This window comes from Cololabis saira, chromosome 18 (genome assembly GCF_033807715.1).
Source record: "Cololabis saira isolate AMF1-May2022 chromosome 18, fColSai1.1, whole genome shotgun sequence".
NCBI lineage: Eukaryota > Metazoa > Chordata > Actinopteri > Beloniformes > Belonidae > Cololabis > Cololabis saira.
The window spans coordinates 8,085,988-8,107,390 of NC_084604.1; the positions used below are offsets into that span (position 1 = coordinate 8,085,988).

At 40.2% G+C, this 21,403-nt stretch overlaps 1 protein-coding gene across 1 annotated transcript; it reads left to right on the forward strand.

Moving 5' to 3' along the window:
* The first annotated feature begins 6,112 nt into the window (after positions 1 to 6,112).
* LOC133418694 (transcription factor 23-like) lies at positions 6,113 to 13,752 on the forward strand. The gene is made up of 4 exons (XM_061707518.1): positions 6,113 to 6,226; positions 8,191 to 8,283; positions 11,262 to 11,426; positions 12,969 to 13,752. Exons 1-4 carry the CDS (start codon positions 6,113 to 6,115, stop codon positions 13,095 to 13,097), a joined length of 501 nt encoding a protein of 166 aa, XP_061563502.1. The 3' UTR covers positions 13,098 to 13,752.
* Positions 13,753 to 21,403: the final 7,651 nt, after the last annotated feature.

Genomic DNA, 21,403 nt, shown 5'->3' on the forward strand with positions numbered 1-21,403 from the left:
AAATCATTGTTTCAGCAGTAGGAAAACCACCCAAACATAAAACTTCCAAGAGGTGATCATTGTTGATTGTACTGGAATAAGCTCAAACAATACAAAAATGTATTTTGATAGAAAATGATTCACTACAACAAGGTATTCAGTTTGGTTTAATGAAGAAGAGTAGGAAGATATTTTCACTGTGTGGAAATTCACAATGTATATGTTATTGTGTTTAGATTATGACAAGTTGTTCAGACCAAATAAATTTGACACAACATGATCAGCTTTACTCCCATTTCTGGTGCATTTCTGTAGCTTTACTGCTGGCTTTTCTATCACAGGTTCTTACATGCATTTTCTGGAGTTAATCTTGTCAAAAACTTTAGAAAACCTGACCTGAGGTACAGTAACCTGAATGATTGGTTAGCAGAGTTAACAGATGTAACATTCAAACCTGTTGTCAGCAGTTAAATAAATATAAGTTAAATATAATCTATATCTGTATCTATAATGCACTGTTACTTTAGTTACATGACTCTCTGTTTCCTCCATCGCTGAACTATTAACTGCAAAAATAATCTCAAAAGCAGAAGGTAGTTTAAGTCTTTTTTTTGTTTTTTTTTTAAGGAAAATAGGCATCATAATGAGCACAGCTAAAGAGAATTATAAAATGTAAAATACAGAGAGGATTGAGTCCATTTACAGAGGGTTGCAAAAGTATTCATCCCCCTTGAACTTTGTGACCTTTTGCCACATTTCAGGCTTCAAACATAAAGATATAAAACTGTAATTTTTTGTGAAGAATCAACATCAAATGGGACACAATCATGAAGTGGAACGAAATGTATTGAAAATTTCAAACTTTTCTAACAAATAAAAAACTGAAAAATTGGGTGTGCAAAATTATTCACCCCCTTTACTTTCAGTGCAGTAAACTCTGTCCAGAAGTTCAGTGAGGATTCTGAATGATCCAGTGTTGACCTAAATGACTAATGATGATAAATGGAATCCACCAGTGTGTAATCACGTCTCCGTCTAAATGCACCTGCACTGTGATCGTCTCAGAGGTCCGTTTAAAGCGCAGAGAGCATCATGAAGAACAAGGAACACACCAGGCAGGTCTGATACTGCTGTGGAGAAGTTTAAAGCTGGATTTGGATACAAAAAGATTTCCCAAGCTTTAAACATCCCAAGGAGCACTGTGCAAGTGATAATATTGAAATGGAAGGAGTATCAGACCACTGCAAATCTACCAATACCTGGTCGTCCCTCTACACTTTCAGCTCATACAAGGAGAAGACTGACCAGAGATGCAGCCAAGAGGCCCATGATCACTCTGGATGAACTGCAGAGCTCTACAGCTGAGGTGGGAGACTCTGTCCATACGACAACAATCAGTCCTATACTGCACAATTCTGGCCTTTATGGAAGAGTGGCAAGAAGAAAGCCATTTCTTAAAGATATCCATATAAAGTGTTGTTTAAAGTTTGCCACAAGCCACCGGGGAGACACAAACATGTGGAAGAAGCTGCTCTGGTCAGATCAGACCAAAATCAAACTTTTTGGCAACAATGCAAGACGTTATGTTTGGCCTAAAAGCAACCCAGCTCATCCCCCTCAACACACCATCCCCACTGTCAAACATGGTGGTGGCAGCATCATGGTTCGGGCCTGCTTTTCTTCAGCAGGGACAGGGAAGATGGTTAAAATTGATGGGAAGATGGATGGAGCCAAATACAGGACCACTCTGGAAGAAAACCTGATGGAGTCTGCAAAAGACCTGAGACTGGGACGGAGATTTGTCTTCCAATAAGACAATGATCCAAAATATAAAGCAAAATCTACAATGGAATGTTTCACAAAAAATATATCCAGGTGTTAGAATAGCCAAGTCAAAGTCCAGACCTGAATCAAATGGAGAATTTGTGGAAAGAACTGAAAACTGCTGTTCACAAACGCTCTCCATCCAACCTCACTGAGCTCGAGCTGTTTTGCAAGGAGGAATGGGCAAAAATTTCAGTCTCTCGATGTGCAAAACTGATAGAGACATAACCCAAGCGACTTACAGCTGTAATCACAGCAAAAGGTGGCGCTACAAAGTATTAACTTAAGGGGGATGAATAATTTTGCACGCCCAATTTTTCAGTTTTTTATTTGTTAAAAAAGTTTGAAATATCCAATACATTTCGTTCCACTTCATGATTGTGTCCCACTTGATGTTGATTCTTCACAAAAAATTACAATTTGATATCTTTATGTTTGAAGCCTGAAATGTGGCAAAAGGTCACAAAGTTCAAGGGGGGTGAATACTTTTGCAACCCTCTGTACTTTTACTCCCATTTTGTGTGTGTGTGCGTATCTGTGTAGAGAGAGAGGAGATTTGTGTTTGGTACATTATTTCTTTGTTTTAACCATGTTTCTTGGCAGTAAATCCTATACAGTAATCCCTGGTTTTTTGCGGGGGTTACGTTCCAAAAAGGACACGTGATAAGTGAAATCCACGAAGTAGCAACCTTTTTTTTTCTTTTTCAGAATCAGAATCAGAAAGGGGGTTTATTGCCAAGTTTGTTAACACACACAAGGAATTTGTTGTGGTGATTGGTGCAATACAGTAAAAATAAAAATAAAAAATATAAAAGCAAACAAATATATGGAGATGAACTAAGAGATAGAATAAAGTAAAATGTATAACAGAAATAAACAGAAATGTACAATATGAGGATTAAAAAGTGCTGGATATGAATCTTTACAAAAAGTGACGTAGGATGACAGATAAAATGTATAAACAGAAATGAACAGTATAGACAGAAATGTACAATATGGGGTTTTTAAAGTGTCGGATGTGAGTCTGTACAAATGTTACGGGGTTGGAATATTTACGTTAATGTAACGTAGAGTGGGATGGGGGGGCAGTCCGTGGTAGTCGGGGGGGGGGCACACCGGGGCCTTGTTGATGAGGACAGCTGCAGACGGGAAAAAACTGTTCTTGTGGCGTGAGGTTTTGGTCCTGATGGAGCGCAGCCTCCTGCCAGAGGGAAGAGTCTGGAACAGCTTGTGTCCGGGGTGGGAGGGATCTGCTGCAATCTTTCCTGCACGCTTCAGGGTCCTGGAGGCGTGCAGGTCCTGGAGAGATGGAAGATTGCAGCCAATCACCTTCTCTGCAGAGCGGATGATACGCTGCAGCTGCTCCTGTCCTTCACAGTGGCAGCAGCGTACCAGACGGTGATGGAGGAGGTGAGGATGGACTCAATGATGGCCGTGTAGAACTGCACCATCATTGTCTTTGGCAGGTTGAACTTCTTCAGCTGCCGCAGGAAGTACATCCTCTGCTGTGCTTTTTTGGTGAGGGAGGTAATGTTCAGCTCCCACTTGAGGTCCTGGGTGATGATGGTCCCCAGGAAGCGGTAGGACTCCACAGTGTCTGCTGGGGAGTCACACAGGGTGAGGGGGGCAGGTGGGGCTGCGTTCCTCCTGTAGTCCACTATCATCTCCACTGTCTTTAGAGCGTTGAGCTCTAGATTGTTCTGACCGCACCAGGTCACCAGCTGATCCACCTCCCACCTGTAGGCGGACTCATCACCATCAGAGATGAGTCCAATGAGGGTGGTGTCGTCCGCAAACTTCAGGAGCTTGGCAGACTGTTGACTGGAGGTGCAGCTGTTGGTGTACAGGGAGAAGAGTAGAGGAGAGAGAACGCACCCTTGAGGGGATCCGGTGCTGATGGTCCGAGGGTCAGAGACATGTTTCCCCAGCTTCACCCACTGCTTCCTGTCAGACAGGAAGTCTGTGATCCACCTGCAGGTGGAGTCAGGCACGTTCAGCTGGGAGAGCTTGTCCTGGAGCAGAGATGGGATGATCGTGTTAAAAGCAGAGCTGAAGTCCACGAACAGGATCCTGGCGTAGGTTCCTGTGGAGTCCAGGTGCTGGAGGATGAAGTGCAGGGCCATGTTTACAGCATCATCTACAGACCTGTTGGCTCTGTAGGCGAACTGCAGGGGATCCAGTAGTGGGTCGGTGATGTTCTTGAGCTGTGGCAGCACAAGGCGCTCAAAAGACTTCATGACCACAGAGGACAAACAAGATAACAAACATCCACAGGTTTTTCCCTGGTCAACATTGTGATTATTTTGACTGTAAAGGTCTGGCCTTGAAGCATAAAGCTTATCTTGCCCACCTTTTAACAGAATAGAATACACAAAAAGAACAAATGAAGTATCATGAGGCTACACAAAATAATAATAATAATTATGATGTTGATGATAATAATAATAATAGCTTAAATAACTGTAATAATGATAATAATGATAGCTCTGAAAACAGAAAGTGAAAAGATGCTAAGGAAACCAATTTAGGTTGTCATTTTATTTCATGCATGTGTACATTCTTCTTTGTTTGCATAATGTGCTCCTATATATGTGTCCATTAACTTTGCTTTGAATAATATCTTGTATGCGTTTATTGAGTTTGCTAGTTTAAGGTCGTTGTCTAATGAGTTCCACAGTTTTACTCCTAAAACAGATAAACATCTACCCTTTGTGTTTGTTCTTACTGCTGTTGTGTCAAACATTGCTGTTCCCCTGAGCTCATGTTTGCCCTCTCTCTTGAACAGTTCCTGCAGCCCAGAAGTAAATTGTTATAGGCCTTATTATCACAGTGGTGTTCAGATTAACTATATCTTGCAATTTAAGTGTATGATTTTGAATGAAAAGTGGGTTTGTTGATGCAAGATAGTCAGCCAAGTTTACAATTCTAGCAAGTTTACATTCTCAGCATTGTTGCTAAGCAACCAACGTTATTGACACAGGAAGTGAAGAAGTGGGGAGACTGTTTAGCCAATCAGAATGCAGAACACGATGCACAATGCAAATCCGTGAAGCAGCGAGACGTGAAAGGTGAACCGTGTTATAGCCAGGGATTACTGTATATGCATGTGTGGGATGAGCAGCAGAGCCGAGTACGTCAGGCTGCCAGGTCGCCTGACGCGGCTGCACTTCACCACCAGGCCAGTTTGACCTGGAATAGGTGGACATTGTTCTGTTCAGCGCTGAGATCAGATTACAGCACTTGGATCATATGGTCAAAGCGTAGAGAAGAATGCTACGCTGACTGCTGAGTCCCACCTTCTGATGGAGGCAGTGTGACGGTGTGGGGCGGCATCTCCCTCACTGGAAAAACAAGGCTGGTCGTCATTGGCTCTGCAATCTTGCAATCTCAATGCAAAGAGATATGGAGATCTGCAACCAGTGGCCATCCCATCCCTCCAGAGTGTGGAATAGACTTTTTTCTACACTGTGACTTTGATTATAGCTCATTACCACCTAAACTCTCTGCTTTCCATCAGCAAGTCCTTCTCAGGCCCAATAATTATGAAGCAAACATAAATATCTTCCCCTGTTTGGAAGCACGTAATGTCGCGCTGCCCCACGCCCCAGTCCCCCCCCCGTCCAGCTGTTTGCAGAGCTGGGAGCTTCTCAAGGTCCCCCGGTGCCCCGGCTCGGCCCGGCCTCCCAGAGCTGCACTCCCTCAGGCCCGACAGCCCGCTGCTCTTCCTGGCAACCAAACAGCCCGGGGAGGATCAGCATGACCGGGCAGGAGAGATAAGGACCACATGAAGTTCCCTGCATTACCTCACCCGATTAGGAAACAAGCAGAGAGAGACTGGGAGACTGGGAGGAGTCGGAGAGTGATGAGCACAGGAGCAGCCTGGGATATTAAGGTTCTCACCAGATAAAAGTCTGAGCTGCACCGAGGAGCATGAGAACTCTGCAAAGGAACAGAAAAGTACTCAACAGCTACAGAAAGAAATTAGTTCAGAAACAACTGCATGAGATCTGATGAGGTCGTAGAGCAATTTTTCATGAAAAAGCTTCGTTTTTAGACTGAGATTAGACTTTAAATATGCCCTCACACTAGATTAAAAAAAAAATGTATCTCAGGTTATGTATTCTCTTAAATTAGCATTCGGGGATGGACTGTTTGTGCTTTTTTTGTGCTTTTAAGTACAACAGCTTGCTGTATTTGTAAAACAAACCTCTGTCCAGTCAATGAAAGAAGACTTAAATCAGTTAAATAGGTGCTGAAGAGCTGCAGCGCTGTGGCAGCATCTATGGCAGGGAACCCGTTAGAAGGTCTCATGTCAGTGGCAGGACTAGGACTGCAGAGGCAGCCGGCCCCGGGGACCGGCGGCCCAGATCCCCTGCATCCTCACACGCTGGCCGTCCACCGCACCGGCCGGGAGTCCAAGTGGGTGAGTCTGGATTCTGGATTGATGCTTCACTTTTCACAACTTAAAGTCAAGCGTGACCCTGATTTTTTTTTTTAAGAAAAATTGTGCAGATGAGAGAAATCAATTTGAGGTACCTGTGGGATATTGTACAATTACAATTTGAATACAACTATATTTGTTTGGTATGAGGGGTAAAATATGCATCACTATTCACTTGTATAGAGTTTACACTGATGTCATGTAGATTAGATTAGATTCCACTTTATTGTCATTGCACATATCAAAAGTACAGGGCAACGAAATGCAGTTTAGCATCTAACCAGAAGTGCTTATGCAGTGAAATAAACACAATGTACAGTGTATATATATGTATGTATGTATGTGTGTGTATGTGTATGTATGTGTGTGTATATATGTGTGTGTGTGTGTGTGTGTGTGTGTGTGTGTGTGTGTGTGTGTGTGTGTGTGTGTGTGTGTGTGTGTGTGTGTGTGTGTGTGTGTGTGTGTGTGTGTGTGTGTGTGTGTGTGTGTGTGTGTATGTACATAGTGCAGATTAATAAATAACTATTGCTACTAGGTGCATGTCAGATATGAATGAATGACAATATATATCACGAACAGATGAGATGTGATTATATGATTCACACAGATTTGAATTACAGTATATACATGGGTGATTGCAGTATTTACATGGAGTAGTATTTACAGCAGTGCGAGGAGGTAGTTGGTAAAAAGTCCAGTGCAATTATATTATGTACGGTTGTGCAGAATAGTGCAAAGAGTAAGTGGGTACTAGCCCCGTTTATGTAGAATGCTGAGGATGAGTGAGACTGTAAACCACGCAGCTTAATTAAAGGGGACCTATTATGGCATCTAATACCTATTTTAAACAGGCCTTGAATGTCTTAAAAACAAGCTTTTGAATTGTTTTTGCTAAATAAATTAGAAATTCAGCCTCTAAACCATGTCTTTATCTTGCCATTCTCTAACCTCATTATCCATGGGATTCTGAGTGGGCGGGGCTATGATAATGAGGCACTGTGCTGATTGGCTGCCTGAATGATGCAATACACCGCTACAGAAAAATGGCGGAAGCTCCGGCCGGCGGAGTTAAGCCTGAATTACGGTTCTGTGTTAAATCGACGCAGACCCTACGCCGTAGGCTCTGCGTTGGTGTAACGCGGAACCATAAATCAGCCTTTACACCGTGTCGTGCATGCGATGCGAGCGAGCGTAAGTGACAAAATCAATTCCATTGCTTTATTTTCTATTGGACTGTCCTAACTGGCGGCAGCGACGCAGCGCGCCGTTTTGAGCTGAACATTTGTCGGACGCCCTGCTTCTATTTTCTTCCTCGCGTTGAAAGCCGGTTGAAAGCGCTGTAGGAAACAGTCATGGATGAGGAACGGCTGATCCAGTTAGTTGAAATGAGAAGTTATCCCTATGATTCCTCCTCATTTCACTACAAAAACCTCAATAAAGTGGCAGCTGCTGGAGGGAGATGGACAGAGAGATGATGTCACGCAGTGCTACGATAGTCGGACGCTCGCATGCAGTTACACGGTTTTATAGTTGTGGCCGTGGTTTGCATTTTGGTTATGTAACGAAAATGTGCAGAATCTGAACGGCTCGTAGATCCACATCACACTGGACGGGTCATCCGGGCGGCTGTACAGACACTGCAGAATTTAGTTGCTTTCCTCCTTCTCTGAGTTGGCAGGCTGAGGTTAGACCACTTTATATATGTTAAAGCAAGAAAAAACCTGTTTTTCATAATAGGTCCCCTTTAATGGTCACAATGAGAAGAAATGGGAAAGCGAAATATAAGTGTTGCAGATGTGTCACCATGGTATGCTTTGCCTCAGGTGCAGTCAGTGTGTGGGTCCAGACCTGGTTGTGGGTCCAGACCTGGTTGTGGGTCCAGACCTGGTTGTGGGTCCAGACCTGGTTGTGGATCCAGACCTGGTTGTGAGTCTGTGGTCCAGGTCAGCGCACTGAGGAATCAGCACTCGCCAGAAAACGCTGCTCGCGAGAGAAGTCGTGTACGCAGTCTGCGGCAGGCCTTCCACAGCTTACAGGTACATGTGCAGCTTTTATTGAGTGTCATGAAGTTGACACAGAATGCAAGCTAGTTCCCTGTTGTCGTCGGCTTTCCCATATATTCTGTTTAATTTTAATTGTGTTGAATTCACTTGATAGTTCGTAAATAAAAACAGAAACTCGTTTACCTTTTACAACTGCTCCTTGTAGGCTCTGAACAAGTTTTTTCGTTTAAGTAAAGAAGCAGTTTTGTTTCATGTACAAATATGGATCCCATATTGATGTGTTTGTGTACGGTACTGATACAAAGTTAGTAAAAAACACAGTCTGACAGGCGAGCCAAGTGAAACATGGGTTGTATTAGGGCCTCAATTGATGAAAAAATGGTTCCTTTAGCCTGGAAAGTGAGCATGATGACTCCCATTTAGCAGTTTGGTTTCAGGGCACATCAAGCCACTGAATCTTCTTACTGTATGTTTATTAAGGAGGTTAAGTTAACCCTTGTGCTGTCTGCAGGTCAAGGAAGGAGGAAAAGAAGGAAGGAAGGAAGAGAGAAAAGAAGGAAGGGAGGGAGGGAGGGAGGGAGGGAGGGAGGGAGGGAGGGAGGAAGGAAGGAAGGAAGGAAGGAAGGAAGGAAGGAAGGAAGGAAGGAAGGAAGGAAGGAAGGAAGGAAGGAAGGAAGGAAGGAAGGAAGGAAGGAAGGAAGGAAGGAAGGAAGGAAGGAAGGAAGGAAGGAAGGAAGGAAGGACGGACGGAAGGAAGGGAGGAAAGATGGGAGGAAAGATGGGAGAAGGAAGGAAGGAAGGAAGGAAGGAAGGAAGGAAGGAAGGAAGGAAGGAAGGAAGGAAGGAAGGAAGGAAGGAAGGAAGGAAGGAAGGAAGGAAGGAAGGAAGGAAGGAAAAATGAAAAGAAGGAAATAAAGCAGGAAGGAAGGAAGGAAGGAAGGAAGGAAGGAAGGAAGGAAGGAAGGAAGGAAGGAAGGAAGGAAGGAAGGAAGGAAGGAAGGAAGGAAGGAAGGAAGGAAGGAAGGAAGGGAGAAAACAAGGAAAGAAGGAAGGAAGGGAGAAAAGAGGAAGGGAAGAAGGAAGGAGAGAGCCGAAGGAAGGAAGGAAGGAAGGAAGGAAGGAAGGAAGGAAGGAAGGAAGGAAGGAAGGAAGGAAGGAAGGAAGGAAGGAAGGAAGGAAGGAAGGAAGGAAGGAAGGAAGGAAGGAAGGAAGGGAGAAAAGAGGAACGGAGAAAAGAGGAAGGGAAGAAGGAAGGAGAGAGTAGGAGGAAGGAAGGAAGGAAGGAAGGAAGGAAGGAAGGAAGGAAGGAAGGAAGGAAGGAAGGAAGGAAGGAAGGAAGGAAGGAAGGAAGGAAGGGAGAAAACAAGGAAAGAAGGAAGGAAGGGAGAAAAGAGGAAGGGAAGAAGGAAGGAGAGAGCCGAAGGAAGGAAGGAAGGAAGGAAGGAAGGAAGGAAGGAAGGAAGGAAGGAAGGAAGGAAGGAAGGAAGGAAGGAAGGAAGGAAGGAAGGAAGGAAGGAAGGAAGGAAGGAAGGGAGAAAAACAAGGAAGGAAGGGAGAAAAGAGGAACGGAGAAAAGAGGAAGGGAAGAAGGAAGGAGAGAGTAGGAGGAAGGAAGGAAGGAAGGAAGGAAGGAAGGAAGGAAGGAAGGAAGGAAGGAAGGAAGGAAGGAAGGAAGGAAGGAAGGAAGGACGGACGGAAGGAAGGAAGGAAGGAAGGAAGGAAGGAAGGAAGGAAGGAAGGAAGGAAGGAAGGAAGGAAGGAAGGAAGGAAGGAAGGAAGGAAGGAAGGAAGGAAGGAAGGAAGGAAGGAAGGAAAGAGGAAGGGAAGAAGGAGAATTAGGTCATTTTGACCCGAAGACAGCACAAGGGTTAATATTAGACAAATGCCTGTTTGTATGTTTTACACAAGGTTTGATCCTTGGGCCCCCAATATTTTCAATGTATAATAAATTATCTTGGTGTTTTGATATCAACGTTCAAATGTATGCAGATAACATAGTTGCTCAATAAAAAAAAAAAAAAAAAAAAAAAGGTTTCTATCACATTCACTAAATGACCAGTAGACCAGAATCGTGTATTTAGAGGTGACAAACTGAAATTGGTATGACATTAGACTCTGGTCTCACTTTTAAAAACACAAACTATGTGGTCAACATTATAAAATTCAACCTGTAACCTATTTGCTGGTGTCACTACATTAAAATCTACAGAACAACTTTGTAACAAGACCATTAAGGTGTTGGCCAAGAAACCATATTAATTAATGGCTCTGTTATTATTGAGAAAAGCCATTTATTAAGCTTTGAACATTTTGAAACTTTTAAACATGTTTGTTTTATCCATAAATGCCTCAATGGTTAAAAAAAATGCTTAAAAACTAAACAGTTCTGTGAGCATATGAAGTCTAAACGTTATTTTTTTTCTGTAATGTAATAATGTTGTCTTTTCTTTTATGTATTACATCTATATACATATACAGGACTCTCTCAGAAAATTAGAATATTGTGATAAAGTCCTTTATTTTCTGTAATGCAAAAATGTCATACATTCTGGATTCATTACAAATCTACTGAAATATTGCAAGTCATTTATTATTTTAATATTGCTGATCATGGTTTACAACTTAAGAAAACTCAAATATCCTATCTCAAAAAATTAGAATATTCTGGAAATCTTAATCTTAAACTGTAAACCATAATCAGCAATATTAAAATAATAAAAGGCTTGCAATATTTCAGATGATTTGTAATGAATCCAGAATGTATGCTATTTTTGTTTTTTTAATAGCATTACAGAAAATAAAGAACTTTATCACAATATTCTAATTTTCTGAGACTGTCCTGTATATACATATATAATGTTTGTTTGGTGGTGTTGTTTTTGTTTGTTTGGTGTTGTTGGAGGACTATGGATGGTAATCTTTCCATGATGTCATAAATCTTTACCAAGTGTTCATTAATATGTCCTCACCAAAGGTACAAAGTGAAATGAAAAGAATGCATCTCTCCACAGGCAGCTTTACCTTCAGTCCCGCGAGACACCAAGCTCTCCAAGCTGGATGTTCTGGTTCTGGCTACTAACTACATAGCTTACCTGACAGAGATCCTGGACCAGGGGGGGAGCGTGGCTGAGCAGATTCTACCCTCCAGGCCCGGTGGATACCTGCATCCTGTTAAGGTAGGAATCAGTCGTTACTGTCACCAACATACCAGCGTTGATGTTGAAGATCATCTTTCTTGTAAGTAGTCAGGAGTAGCTATTCTAATTAATTACATCTTTACTCATGGCTGGAAAACATTAACTTATCAATCTAATTTGATTAAGTTATAAAAAGAGGGATCAACAAAATTAATCATATAATTACTTTCTAATTTTACTTTGTTAGATATACTTACAATTTACTCATAGGTTATCTGATAAGCATTATACGTTGCTCCAAAGCTTTTATATTAAAGGGGACCTATTATGGCATCTAATGTCTATTTTAAAGAGGCCTTGAATGTCTTAAAAACAAGCTTTTGATTGTTTTTGCTAAATAAATTAGAAATTCAGCCTCTACCATGTCTTTATCTTCCCATTCTCTAACCTCATTATCTATGCGGGATTCTGAGTGGGCGGGGCTATGATAATGAGGCTCTGTGCTGATTGGCTGCCTGAATGACGCGATACACCGCTATGAAAAAATGGCGGAAGCTCCGGCTGGCGGAGTTATTAACCGTGTCATAACTGCATGCGATGGGAGCGTCACCGACAAAATCAATTCCATTGCTTTATTTTCTATTGGACTGCGCCGTGCCGTTTTGAGCTGAACATTTGTCGGACGTCCTGCTTCTATTTTCTTCCTGTCGCTCGCGTTGAAAGCCGGTTGAAAGCGCTGTAGGAAACAGTCATGATGAGGAACGGCTGATCCAGTTAGTTGAAATGAGAAGTTATCTCTATGATTCCTCCTCATTTCACTACAAAAACCTCAATAAAGTGGCAGCTGCTGGAGGGAGATGGACAGAGAGATGATGTCACGCAGTGCTACGATAGTTGGACGCTCACATGCAGTTACACGGTTTATAGTTGTGGGCGTGGTTTGCATTTTGGTTACGTAACTAAAATGTGCAGAATCTGAACGGCTTGTAGAAGTCACATGACTGTGGACAGCTCATCCGGGCGGCTGTACAGACACTGCAGAATTTAGTTGATTTCTATGGGGGTATTATTGTTCCAATATTATTTGCGTGTGCGTATCTCAATCTCTGTGTGTGTAATAAGATTTGTGTGTATTCACATTTGTGTGTATTCACATTTGTGTGTGCGTAAAAAGATTTGTGTGTCTGTATTCACATTTGTGTGTGCGTAAAAAGATTTGTGTGTCTGTATTCACATTTGTGTGTGCGTAAAAAGATTTGTGTGAGACCGGCTGGAGCTTCCTCCATTTTTTCGTAGCGGTGTATCGCGTCATTCAGGCAGCCAATCAGCACAGAGCCTCATTATCATATCCCCGCCCACTCAGAATCCTGCATAGATAATGAGGTTAGAGACTGGGATGATAAAGACATGGCTCAGAGGCTGAATTTCTAATTTATTTAGCAAAAACAATCAAAAGCTTGTTTTTAAGACATTCAAAGCCTGTTTAAAATAGGTATTACCGGTAGATGCCATAATAGGTCAGCTTTTCAGGCAAGATCTCACAGTAAGCCATGTGATGCCGCTGCGTGTTTCTGTCCTCAGAAGTGGCCCATGCGTTCACTGCTCTACTGTGGAAACGTGGGAGATGTTCTGTCAGCCAGTCACAGGCCTCCGCCGGGATGGAACGAGAGACGCACCCTGACCCCTCCAGCAGCAGCAGACGACAAGTGAGAGGAGAACCGGTGACTTAACTCTCAGCCCTGTCCTGATCTCCAGTGCGACGCCACGTCACTGCTGATGGCAGCGGACATTTCACAGAGTGTGAGATTCATAACACGGCTTTATAAATGGCTGGTGCACAGTTACTGAAGTTACTGAAGTTACACATTTCTGGCAAAGCTATTGTCTTAATATTATGGGTTGTAATTAACACAATGATTTGTATTTATTTTTTAAAAATCCACAAATGCTTGTGCTCTTAGTAACCTACATTTCCAAGTTAAAAGACAAAATGATCTAAATATTATCGTAGCCATTATTTGATGGTTACTTGAGTTAGTTAATGGGATTTAAAAGACAATAGGCATTTTTACTGTACTTAGTAGAGATAAACATGCATACATGCACAGATTCATGTACATTGGTTAAAGCACTCATACACAGAGTCAAATTAATTTAACATACTGTATATGCTTGCTGAGTATGATTCATCTTTATCTAAGCAATAGATAGCAAGCTGTCAGGGGGGATTTAATATGAGGAAATAAAAACGCTGCTTGACTAATTATACCACAAATCACAACATGAGGGAACAGTGTGTAACCTATTACTTTGATTTAAAACATTTAAAGTCATTTTCTCTCTTTTTTTTAAGTTATGTTCACAATTTGGTCAACTTTAAAAAGCTTGTGTGCTCTTATAAAGAAATAAAAAGTATTTTTGGAGGGTTGGCTTTGTTTTTGTTTGGATGTATTTGGATGTGTTTGCATGTGTGCGAGTGTGTGGGAGTGGACGGACGGACAGACGGATGAGCGTGAGGGAGGAAGTGTTGTGGGAACACAGCAGCTGTCTGACCACTTAGTTCTCATTACAGCTCTGCTGCAGAATGTAACCTCTTACTGCCCAGAAAGCACCAGCACGTATGTTGCTGGGATTAGAACAAAGAGCTCAACATGCCATAGATGTTCTTTTTTTATTTAATGCTTAGGAAAAATGTTTCATTGGGCTGCGAATAATAATTAGTAAAATGCAGATATCAACTTTGCTACGTATCAATATCCTCGACAGTAGAAATTTCAAGTTGGAATCATTTGCTATGTTTTATAGTTTTCTGTTATTCTGAAGACATACAGGACTGTCTCAGAAAATTAGAATATTGTGATAAAGTCCTTTATTTTCTGTAATGCAAAAATGTCATACATTCTGGATTCATTACAAATCAACTGAAATATTGCAAGCCTTTTATTATTTTAATATTGCTGATCATGGTTTACAATTCAAGAAAACTCAAATATCCTATCTCAAAAAATTTGAATATTCTGGGAATCTTAATCTTAAACTGTAAGCCATGATCAGTAATATTAAAATAATAAAAGGCTTGCAATATTTCAGTTGATTTGTAATGAATCCAGAATGTATGACATTTTAGTTTTTTTAATTGCATTACAGAAAATAAAGAACTTTATCACAATATTCAAATTTTCTGAGACAGTTCTGTAAATAAGTTTCATTTGTTGGATTCTTAGTCAATATTTCAAAGTTATTTTTAGCTGGATGTCAGGGAGTAAATAACCCTTGAAACATCACCGGTTGATAACAATTGTCACTATCAAAGCCATGGGAGTAATGTAAGCCGTTAATGGAGTTCTGAGACATCATTTGTGACATCTTAAGTGAATGGCTGCGCAATGTTTCAAACAACTCTCTCCAGGTTTTGTAGTGCAAAATCAAGTCAGCTACAGTATCTTGACCAATCCAGGCATTTTGAGCAGACATGTTATGTCAGTTTTTGTAGTTTCCTACACAACAACTGCTGTCTATAGGAAGCTGTCTAGACTCTAGGCAGAGGTTTTCAGGCTGCTTTAAAAGGCCCGTTCAGTGGTGACTGTTCCCAGGGGTTTGTTATAGTAGAGCAGTTCATGTGGGTGAACTCTGTGATTTGACACATGTACATTCAAAACCTACATGAAAAACACTTTCTAAAGGTTAAAGTGCAACTTCATGATTGATATCTCTGACAGACTGTACATAAACTACAATCTCTGGATTGCAGACACAGTCTTTACTTGTAAATACTGCATTTTACAAAATGTCTAGCTGATGTTAAAACGTTTCTGTAGGTGTGGCCCCACGTTACTACGGAAGAGTATCAGGGCCATGCAAGAGAAAAAATATTTGAGAGTGGAAGATTTTTTTTTTTTATTGTGCACTTCGAGAAAAAAGTCGTAATATCGTGATTAATGTTGAAATACAATTTCGAGAAAAAAGTCTAAATTTTGTGAATAAAGTCGAAATTTTGCCTTTTTTCCTCAACATTTCGACTTTTTTCTCGAAGTGCATAATGAAAAAAAAATCCTCCTCTAAAATATTATTTGTATTTTTCTCCTGCCTGGCCCTAATACTCTTCCGTATGTCTTAGCTGATGTTAAAACTTTTCTGTAGGCGCAGCCCAACTTTGCAGCCTTACTTGGTGCCAAATGGTTTGTTTTCCCCACAAAGGCATGTATTTTTTTTGAATATCAAGTTGTAATTCATTGAGAATCATATTTTGTTTCTGTATTACAAAATCATATAGAAAGCCAGAACCTTATCCAACTGGGCTATATTGGTAGAATAGGTATTAGGATGGATAATAGAAGGATACTTTAAATGAGAGACTCTCTCTTGTAGAAAATGGGCTCAGCTCCACCAGCAACAGCGAGACGTTCAAGGTGAGCTCTATAAATCTGCCTGTACTTTGGGGGTTTCTCGTTTATGTTGATGACTACCTTGGAGCTGCCGGAATAAATCACAGAGACAAACTGGCGATGAGTCAATGAAGCAACAGTTTGCTGGGACTGTAAACTCTGCAGCAAGAGAGAGAGAGAGAGAGAGAGAGAGAGAAAGAGAGACGGAATTTGAGCAGCTTTAAAAAGTCAGCAAAAGTTTGACTGGAATTGATGAAATAATTAATTGTTTTAGTGCTCTGATAATAGATTGTCAGACACATTCTTCCTTTTCCTCTCCCAACCCAAAGATCTGAACCTGACTTTACTTGCTCTTTTTACACCTTTTACAGCACTTCGTCTTTAGCTGGCAGCTATCACCTTTTCAGTTTTCAATATTTCTATTACTCAGCATGTTTCAAATTTCACAAATGTTTTACTTTAATTTTAACTGATGTCTGCGGCTCAGCCCGTTTTTTTCCTGAATGGATGGATCACGATGATGGTTTTCAAAAAAAAGCTCCCCTTCTAGCGTTTAGCACTTCCATCTCAGCTGTCTCAAGTTTGAAGGGTTTCTTTTCCGGACTTTTTCAGCTTTTCCCATCTCTGTTCAATAGGCTTTAGATCCGAGCTGATCCACTTCAGAATAGTCCAGTGTTTCATTCTTGGACAAAACTGTTTTCTGAAACTGGGCATCACATTTTACTCCAGAATGCCTTGATATGTTGAGATTTCCTTGTACCCGGGATGCCAGAGCCAGCAGAGCAGCCCCAGATTAGAACCAGCATCCTTAATGTTCCACAATAGGAATGATTAGGGCCCGAGCACTGACAGTGCGAAGGCCCTATCGTATCTGTAGGAATTGTTCTCGTTCTCGTTTTTATTTTTCCGACGAAATGAGGGCCTTTTTTCCCCCCTAAACGTGACCCAAAAGTCACCAAATTTTGCACGCAAGCCAGGCCTGGCGAAAAATGTGATATTTAATGGTTTGCATTAATGGGCGTGGCCTAACGGCTCAACAGCGCCCCCTAGAAAACTTTGTGCCTCAAGCCCCACGATACGGTTTGACGTATATGCACGAAAATCGGTACACACCTGTATCATGTCGCAAAAAGTCTCTTGGCGCCATGGCTGAAACCGAACAGGTAGTCGGCCATTTTGAATTAATTGTGTAATTTGGCGCAATTTATGCCATTTCTTCGGCCGTTAATCCGGCCCGAACCGTAACGTGCACCCAGGTGTGTTATACATCAAAATGTGCGTCTCCATCCTGCGACGACGCGCATTACTTTTCTCAGTCAAAAGCGTTACCGTGGCGACGATAGATGCCAAAAAGCGCCCCCTTCTTCTGATTGGTCAATATTTGATAGTTCCTACTTTCTGCAATAACTTTTGAATGGTTTGACATAGAGAGTCGTGGGTGGTGTCATCGGACTCGGTTTTGAGTCCTTGAACATAATTTATGCAAATTAGCCCCGCCCCTTCATCTGATTGGTCGATATCTGATAGTTCCTACTTTCTGCCATAACTTTTGAATGGTTTGATATAGAGAGTCGTGGCTAAATGTCCAGGCCTGAAGAATCTACATGCAAGTCATACAAGCTTCCACTGCAGCCTGAACGTGCAGAAGGGTGCAAGGGCCCGTTCATCACTGCTTGCAGCTTTAATTATGATTTTTTTTGTCTTTGAAGGCATCATTTTTGCATCTGGGAAAATAGAGCTGATTTGACTTGCCAAAATGTTCCAGCCTTGACTTACCTATCAAAAGGGCATTCTTGCACTTTTTAATGAGACATAAAGATTGGGACAAAGTTTTGGAGCCTACTCCGTTCGAACTGTTCTTGATAAGAATTCAAGCAGGAAACAGAAATAAGAAAGTGATTGGACTTTTCTATGAAGCATTCTTAGGCATGGATTTAAACAATACATTAAGGATAAAAGAAAGATGGGAAATTGAAATTAATAAGGATATCACAGGACATATGGGAGGAAATATGCACAGAAGCACACTTAGTCACTAATTCAAATACAAGAGGGAATACAAATGGAAGGTGATCACAAGGTTCTTTCAGACACCAGAAATAGTGGGCAAAATGGGTCCGACACTCTAATAAATGCTGGAGAAACTGTGGTATGCAGATGGGCAACCATACTCACATATTGTGGACATGCTCAAAGTGAAATACATATTGGGAAGATGTGTTTGGGGCCCTTTTCAGTAGTATTTAATCAAGATCTCGTAAAAGATCCGAAGGAATTGAGGGTAGAGGTAAAAATATCTCTTACAGATATTACTGACAGCAGCAACTAAGTGCATCACTATTAAGTGGTTAAAATCTGACCTACATACAACATGTGGACTGAAAAAGTCTGGGGAATCTTTCAGATGGAACAGATAACATACTCTCTTAGACTTCAGAAAAGTGTTTTTCTTAAAACGTGGAGTCTGCCGTGGCTCTGTTAACGCAGTCAATGGACTCTCCTACACATTCTGAGTAATACATAAGACACACTAATACCCTCCCCCACCCCCTTTTTTAAATGTATTTATGTTTTCATATTTATTATTTTTATGCACCTTGCTTATTCATTTATTTATTTTTATTTTCCTCTCCTTCTGTGTCTCGCTCTTATCTTTATTGCTTTGCTAATTAAATGGTGCAAACTAGTCTGTGGTTACAGACGGAATAAATGGAAAACGGTAGACAATGTGTATGTAAAGGAATGTTTAAATTGCTTATACTAAAATAAAAACTAAGTTAAAAAAAGGCATTCTTGCAAAAGCTTTGTCAATATGCATTTCAAAAGTTCTAATGTAATTTTTTTTTGTGGTTTGCATACAACAATGGAGTACTTCGTTGAACATTGTTCTGGGCTCTTTAATCTGTATTATTCACCTCTTCAATGAGTCATCAGTTTTCCTCTTGTGGCCACATCCAGGGAGGTTAGCTGTCCCCGTGGAACCTGCATTTCTGATAGAAATGTCCAATTTGTCACAGGAACATTATGCTCCTTGGAGACATAAAACATAAATGTACATTACATATCATAGCAATATCACTGACTTCTGTTTTCTCTGGTTCATAATCAGTGAGGTGAACACCATGATACCAACCAATAGAGTGCCCATTTTTAAACTTAAACTTAATTTATTTATTTTATTTTTCACCCATTATATATACTATTATATAGTCTCACTGACTGCAAACTTGAAAACAGCTGTGATGCTAATTACAGGACACATGCCAATTTCTTTTTTTTTTCTATGATTGTGTTAGACCCTATATAAATAAAATTGAAAAATTGAATTGCGCAATGTTGAATTTTAATTACCGGTAGTAATTTTTCAGTAATTTTTTATTTATTATTACTTTATTTATTATTTACTTTTTCAAATTATTCTAGTGACCTTTGTTGGATTTTCTTTGTTTAATTGAAGAGTACGAAAGGCTGCAGCTGTAACTGAGCTGTAACCCTCATCAGGTATATAATATAATATAATATTATATATATATATATATATATATATATATATATATATATATATATATATATATATATATATATATATATATATATATATATATGTATATATATATATGTATATATATATATATATATATATATATATATATATATATATATATGTATATATATATATATATATATATATATATATATGTATATATATGTATATATACCTGGTACTGTATGTATAACAGCTCATATCTCTGACTTTTATAGCCAGAGAACATTTCAGCTCCTCAACTTCATTTTCAAACTTTGAAATTATGCTTCAAACACTATTTTAGGTCTTTACTTTTATCTTACTTTATTTGTATGTCATTATGCTGAATTACAAACATGTAACTGTCTTAATATCTCTTTATAGTTTTCATGATCAAGAACTTGTTTTTGCCTCAGCTTTTCCGTATGGCAGTGCTGATGAGACCAGTAAAACATCAGCAACTTCAGCAACTTCCAACCACTATTAGTATCAAACTGGTCACTTACTGTAGACCAAAATACCAAGGCAATGATGCCCTAAAATGGAATACTTGAGTTATGATGGTAGGTATGTGAATCTTTCATTCAACCATCATTTTTAGTTATTAAGTTCTATAGACAACTTTCTGCTCGCAATTTATATTTTGTTTATATTTAGTTCAATCTGTCCTCTAAAGACAGATGTTTATGCCACTGGAACAGTTTCAACAAAGTGTGGATCCAAAACCCTCCTCTCATGTTGAGAGATAATCAACATATTTTCACTATCTCTTGCTCATTATAGCCGGCACACACGGATTACAGCCGGGATTTATGAATCTCTGAGGCCACACTCCCCTCTCACTTTGGCCAGACCTGAACTTGATGGAAATCCTAGGAGAAGCTAAGAACAAAGAGGAGGAGAGTGACTGTGAAAGTATAATGGTTTAGATTCCCTGTCATCCAGACAGGCCCCGGCTTGCCACCTGTCCCTTGAAATACGGAATTGTTACGTCATTGGGAATTAAAAATTGGGTTCCGTATTGGTTCAATACGGAACGCAGTTTATTCCGTATTTCACACACATGAACAACGAACTAACAATAATGAACAAAATAAAGGACAGGATGTATTAAAGACAGCAACATATGTTGGTACGCTCTCTGCCTGCCCCTTTGCGCTCCGTTACCTAGTTGCCTCTCACTGCTGCACCTTTAAAAAAAAGTCAAATCAAGATGTCTACAGAGTAGGAAAAAATATTTCAGAGGGGAAGATTTTTTTTTGTGCACTTTGAGAAAAAAAGTCGAGAAAAAAGTGGAAATGTCGAAATTAATGTTGAAATACAATTTCAAGAATAAAGTCGAAATTTCGCTTTTTTTCTCAACATTTCAACTTTATTCAAGAAATTTTGACTTTTTTCTCAACATTTCGACTTTTTTCTCGAAATTGTACTTCAACATTAATCTCGACATTTCCACTTTTTTCTCGAAGTGCAGAATGAAAAAAAAAATCTTCCTCCTCTTAAAATTTTATTTTTATTTTCTCCTTCCTGGCCCTAATACTCTTCGGTAACAGAGGCTCCAGACACCCCACCTCATCCTAAAAAGAGGAAACGTCAGCAAAAACATTGACGGGAGTGGGAAGAAGGCAACCCGTGGCTCGATAGAGTCACTGAAGACGAATATAAAGCAAACTGCAAGGCGGCAGAAGAACATTTTCAGTGTCTCCCGGAGGTGTGTCAGACAACATGCTGCAGGGAACCTCCACAAACGTAATATAACATCCCAGAGGAGCCAGGCATCTGTTGCACAGTCCTTCATACCTGAAACATCCCCTGAGGTTGGTATTTGATTTGATTTGATTTTATTAGGGATCCCCATTAGCTGGCGCCGTAGCGACCAGCTAGTCTTCCTGGGGTCCACATAAAAGACATACAAAATAGATTTACAAATACAACATTAATTAATATCAGTATTCAGTACTAAAAAACCTTACAATTTAAAACAAGTTACATGATGGGAGTTGTTAAAAAAGCATGGTAAACAAAAAAACAAAAACAAAATACAAAAAAAAACCTTACAGTGACAAATACAATTTTAACTTCTTTTTAAAAGTAAGTTTACTGAA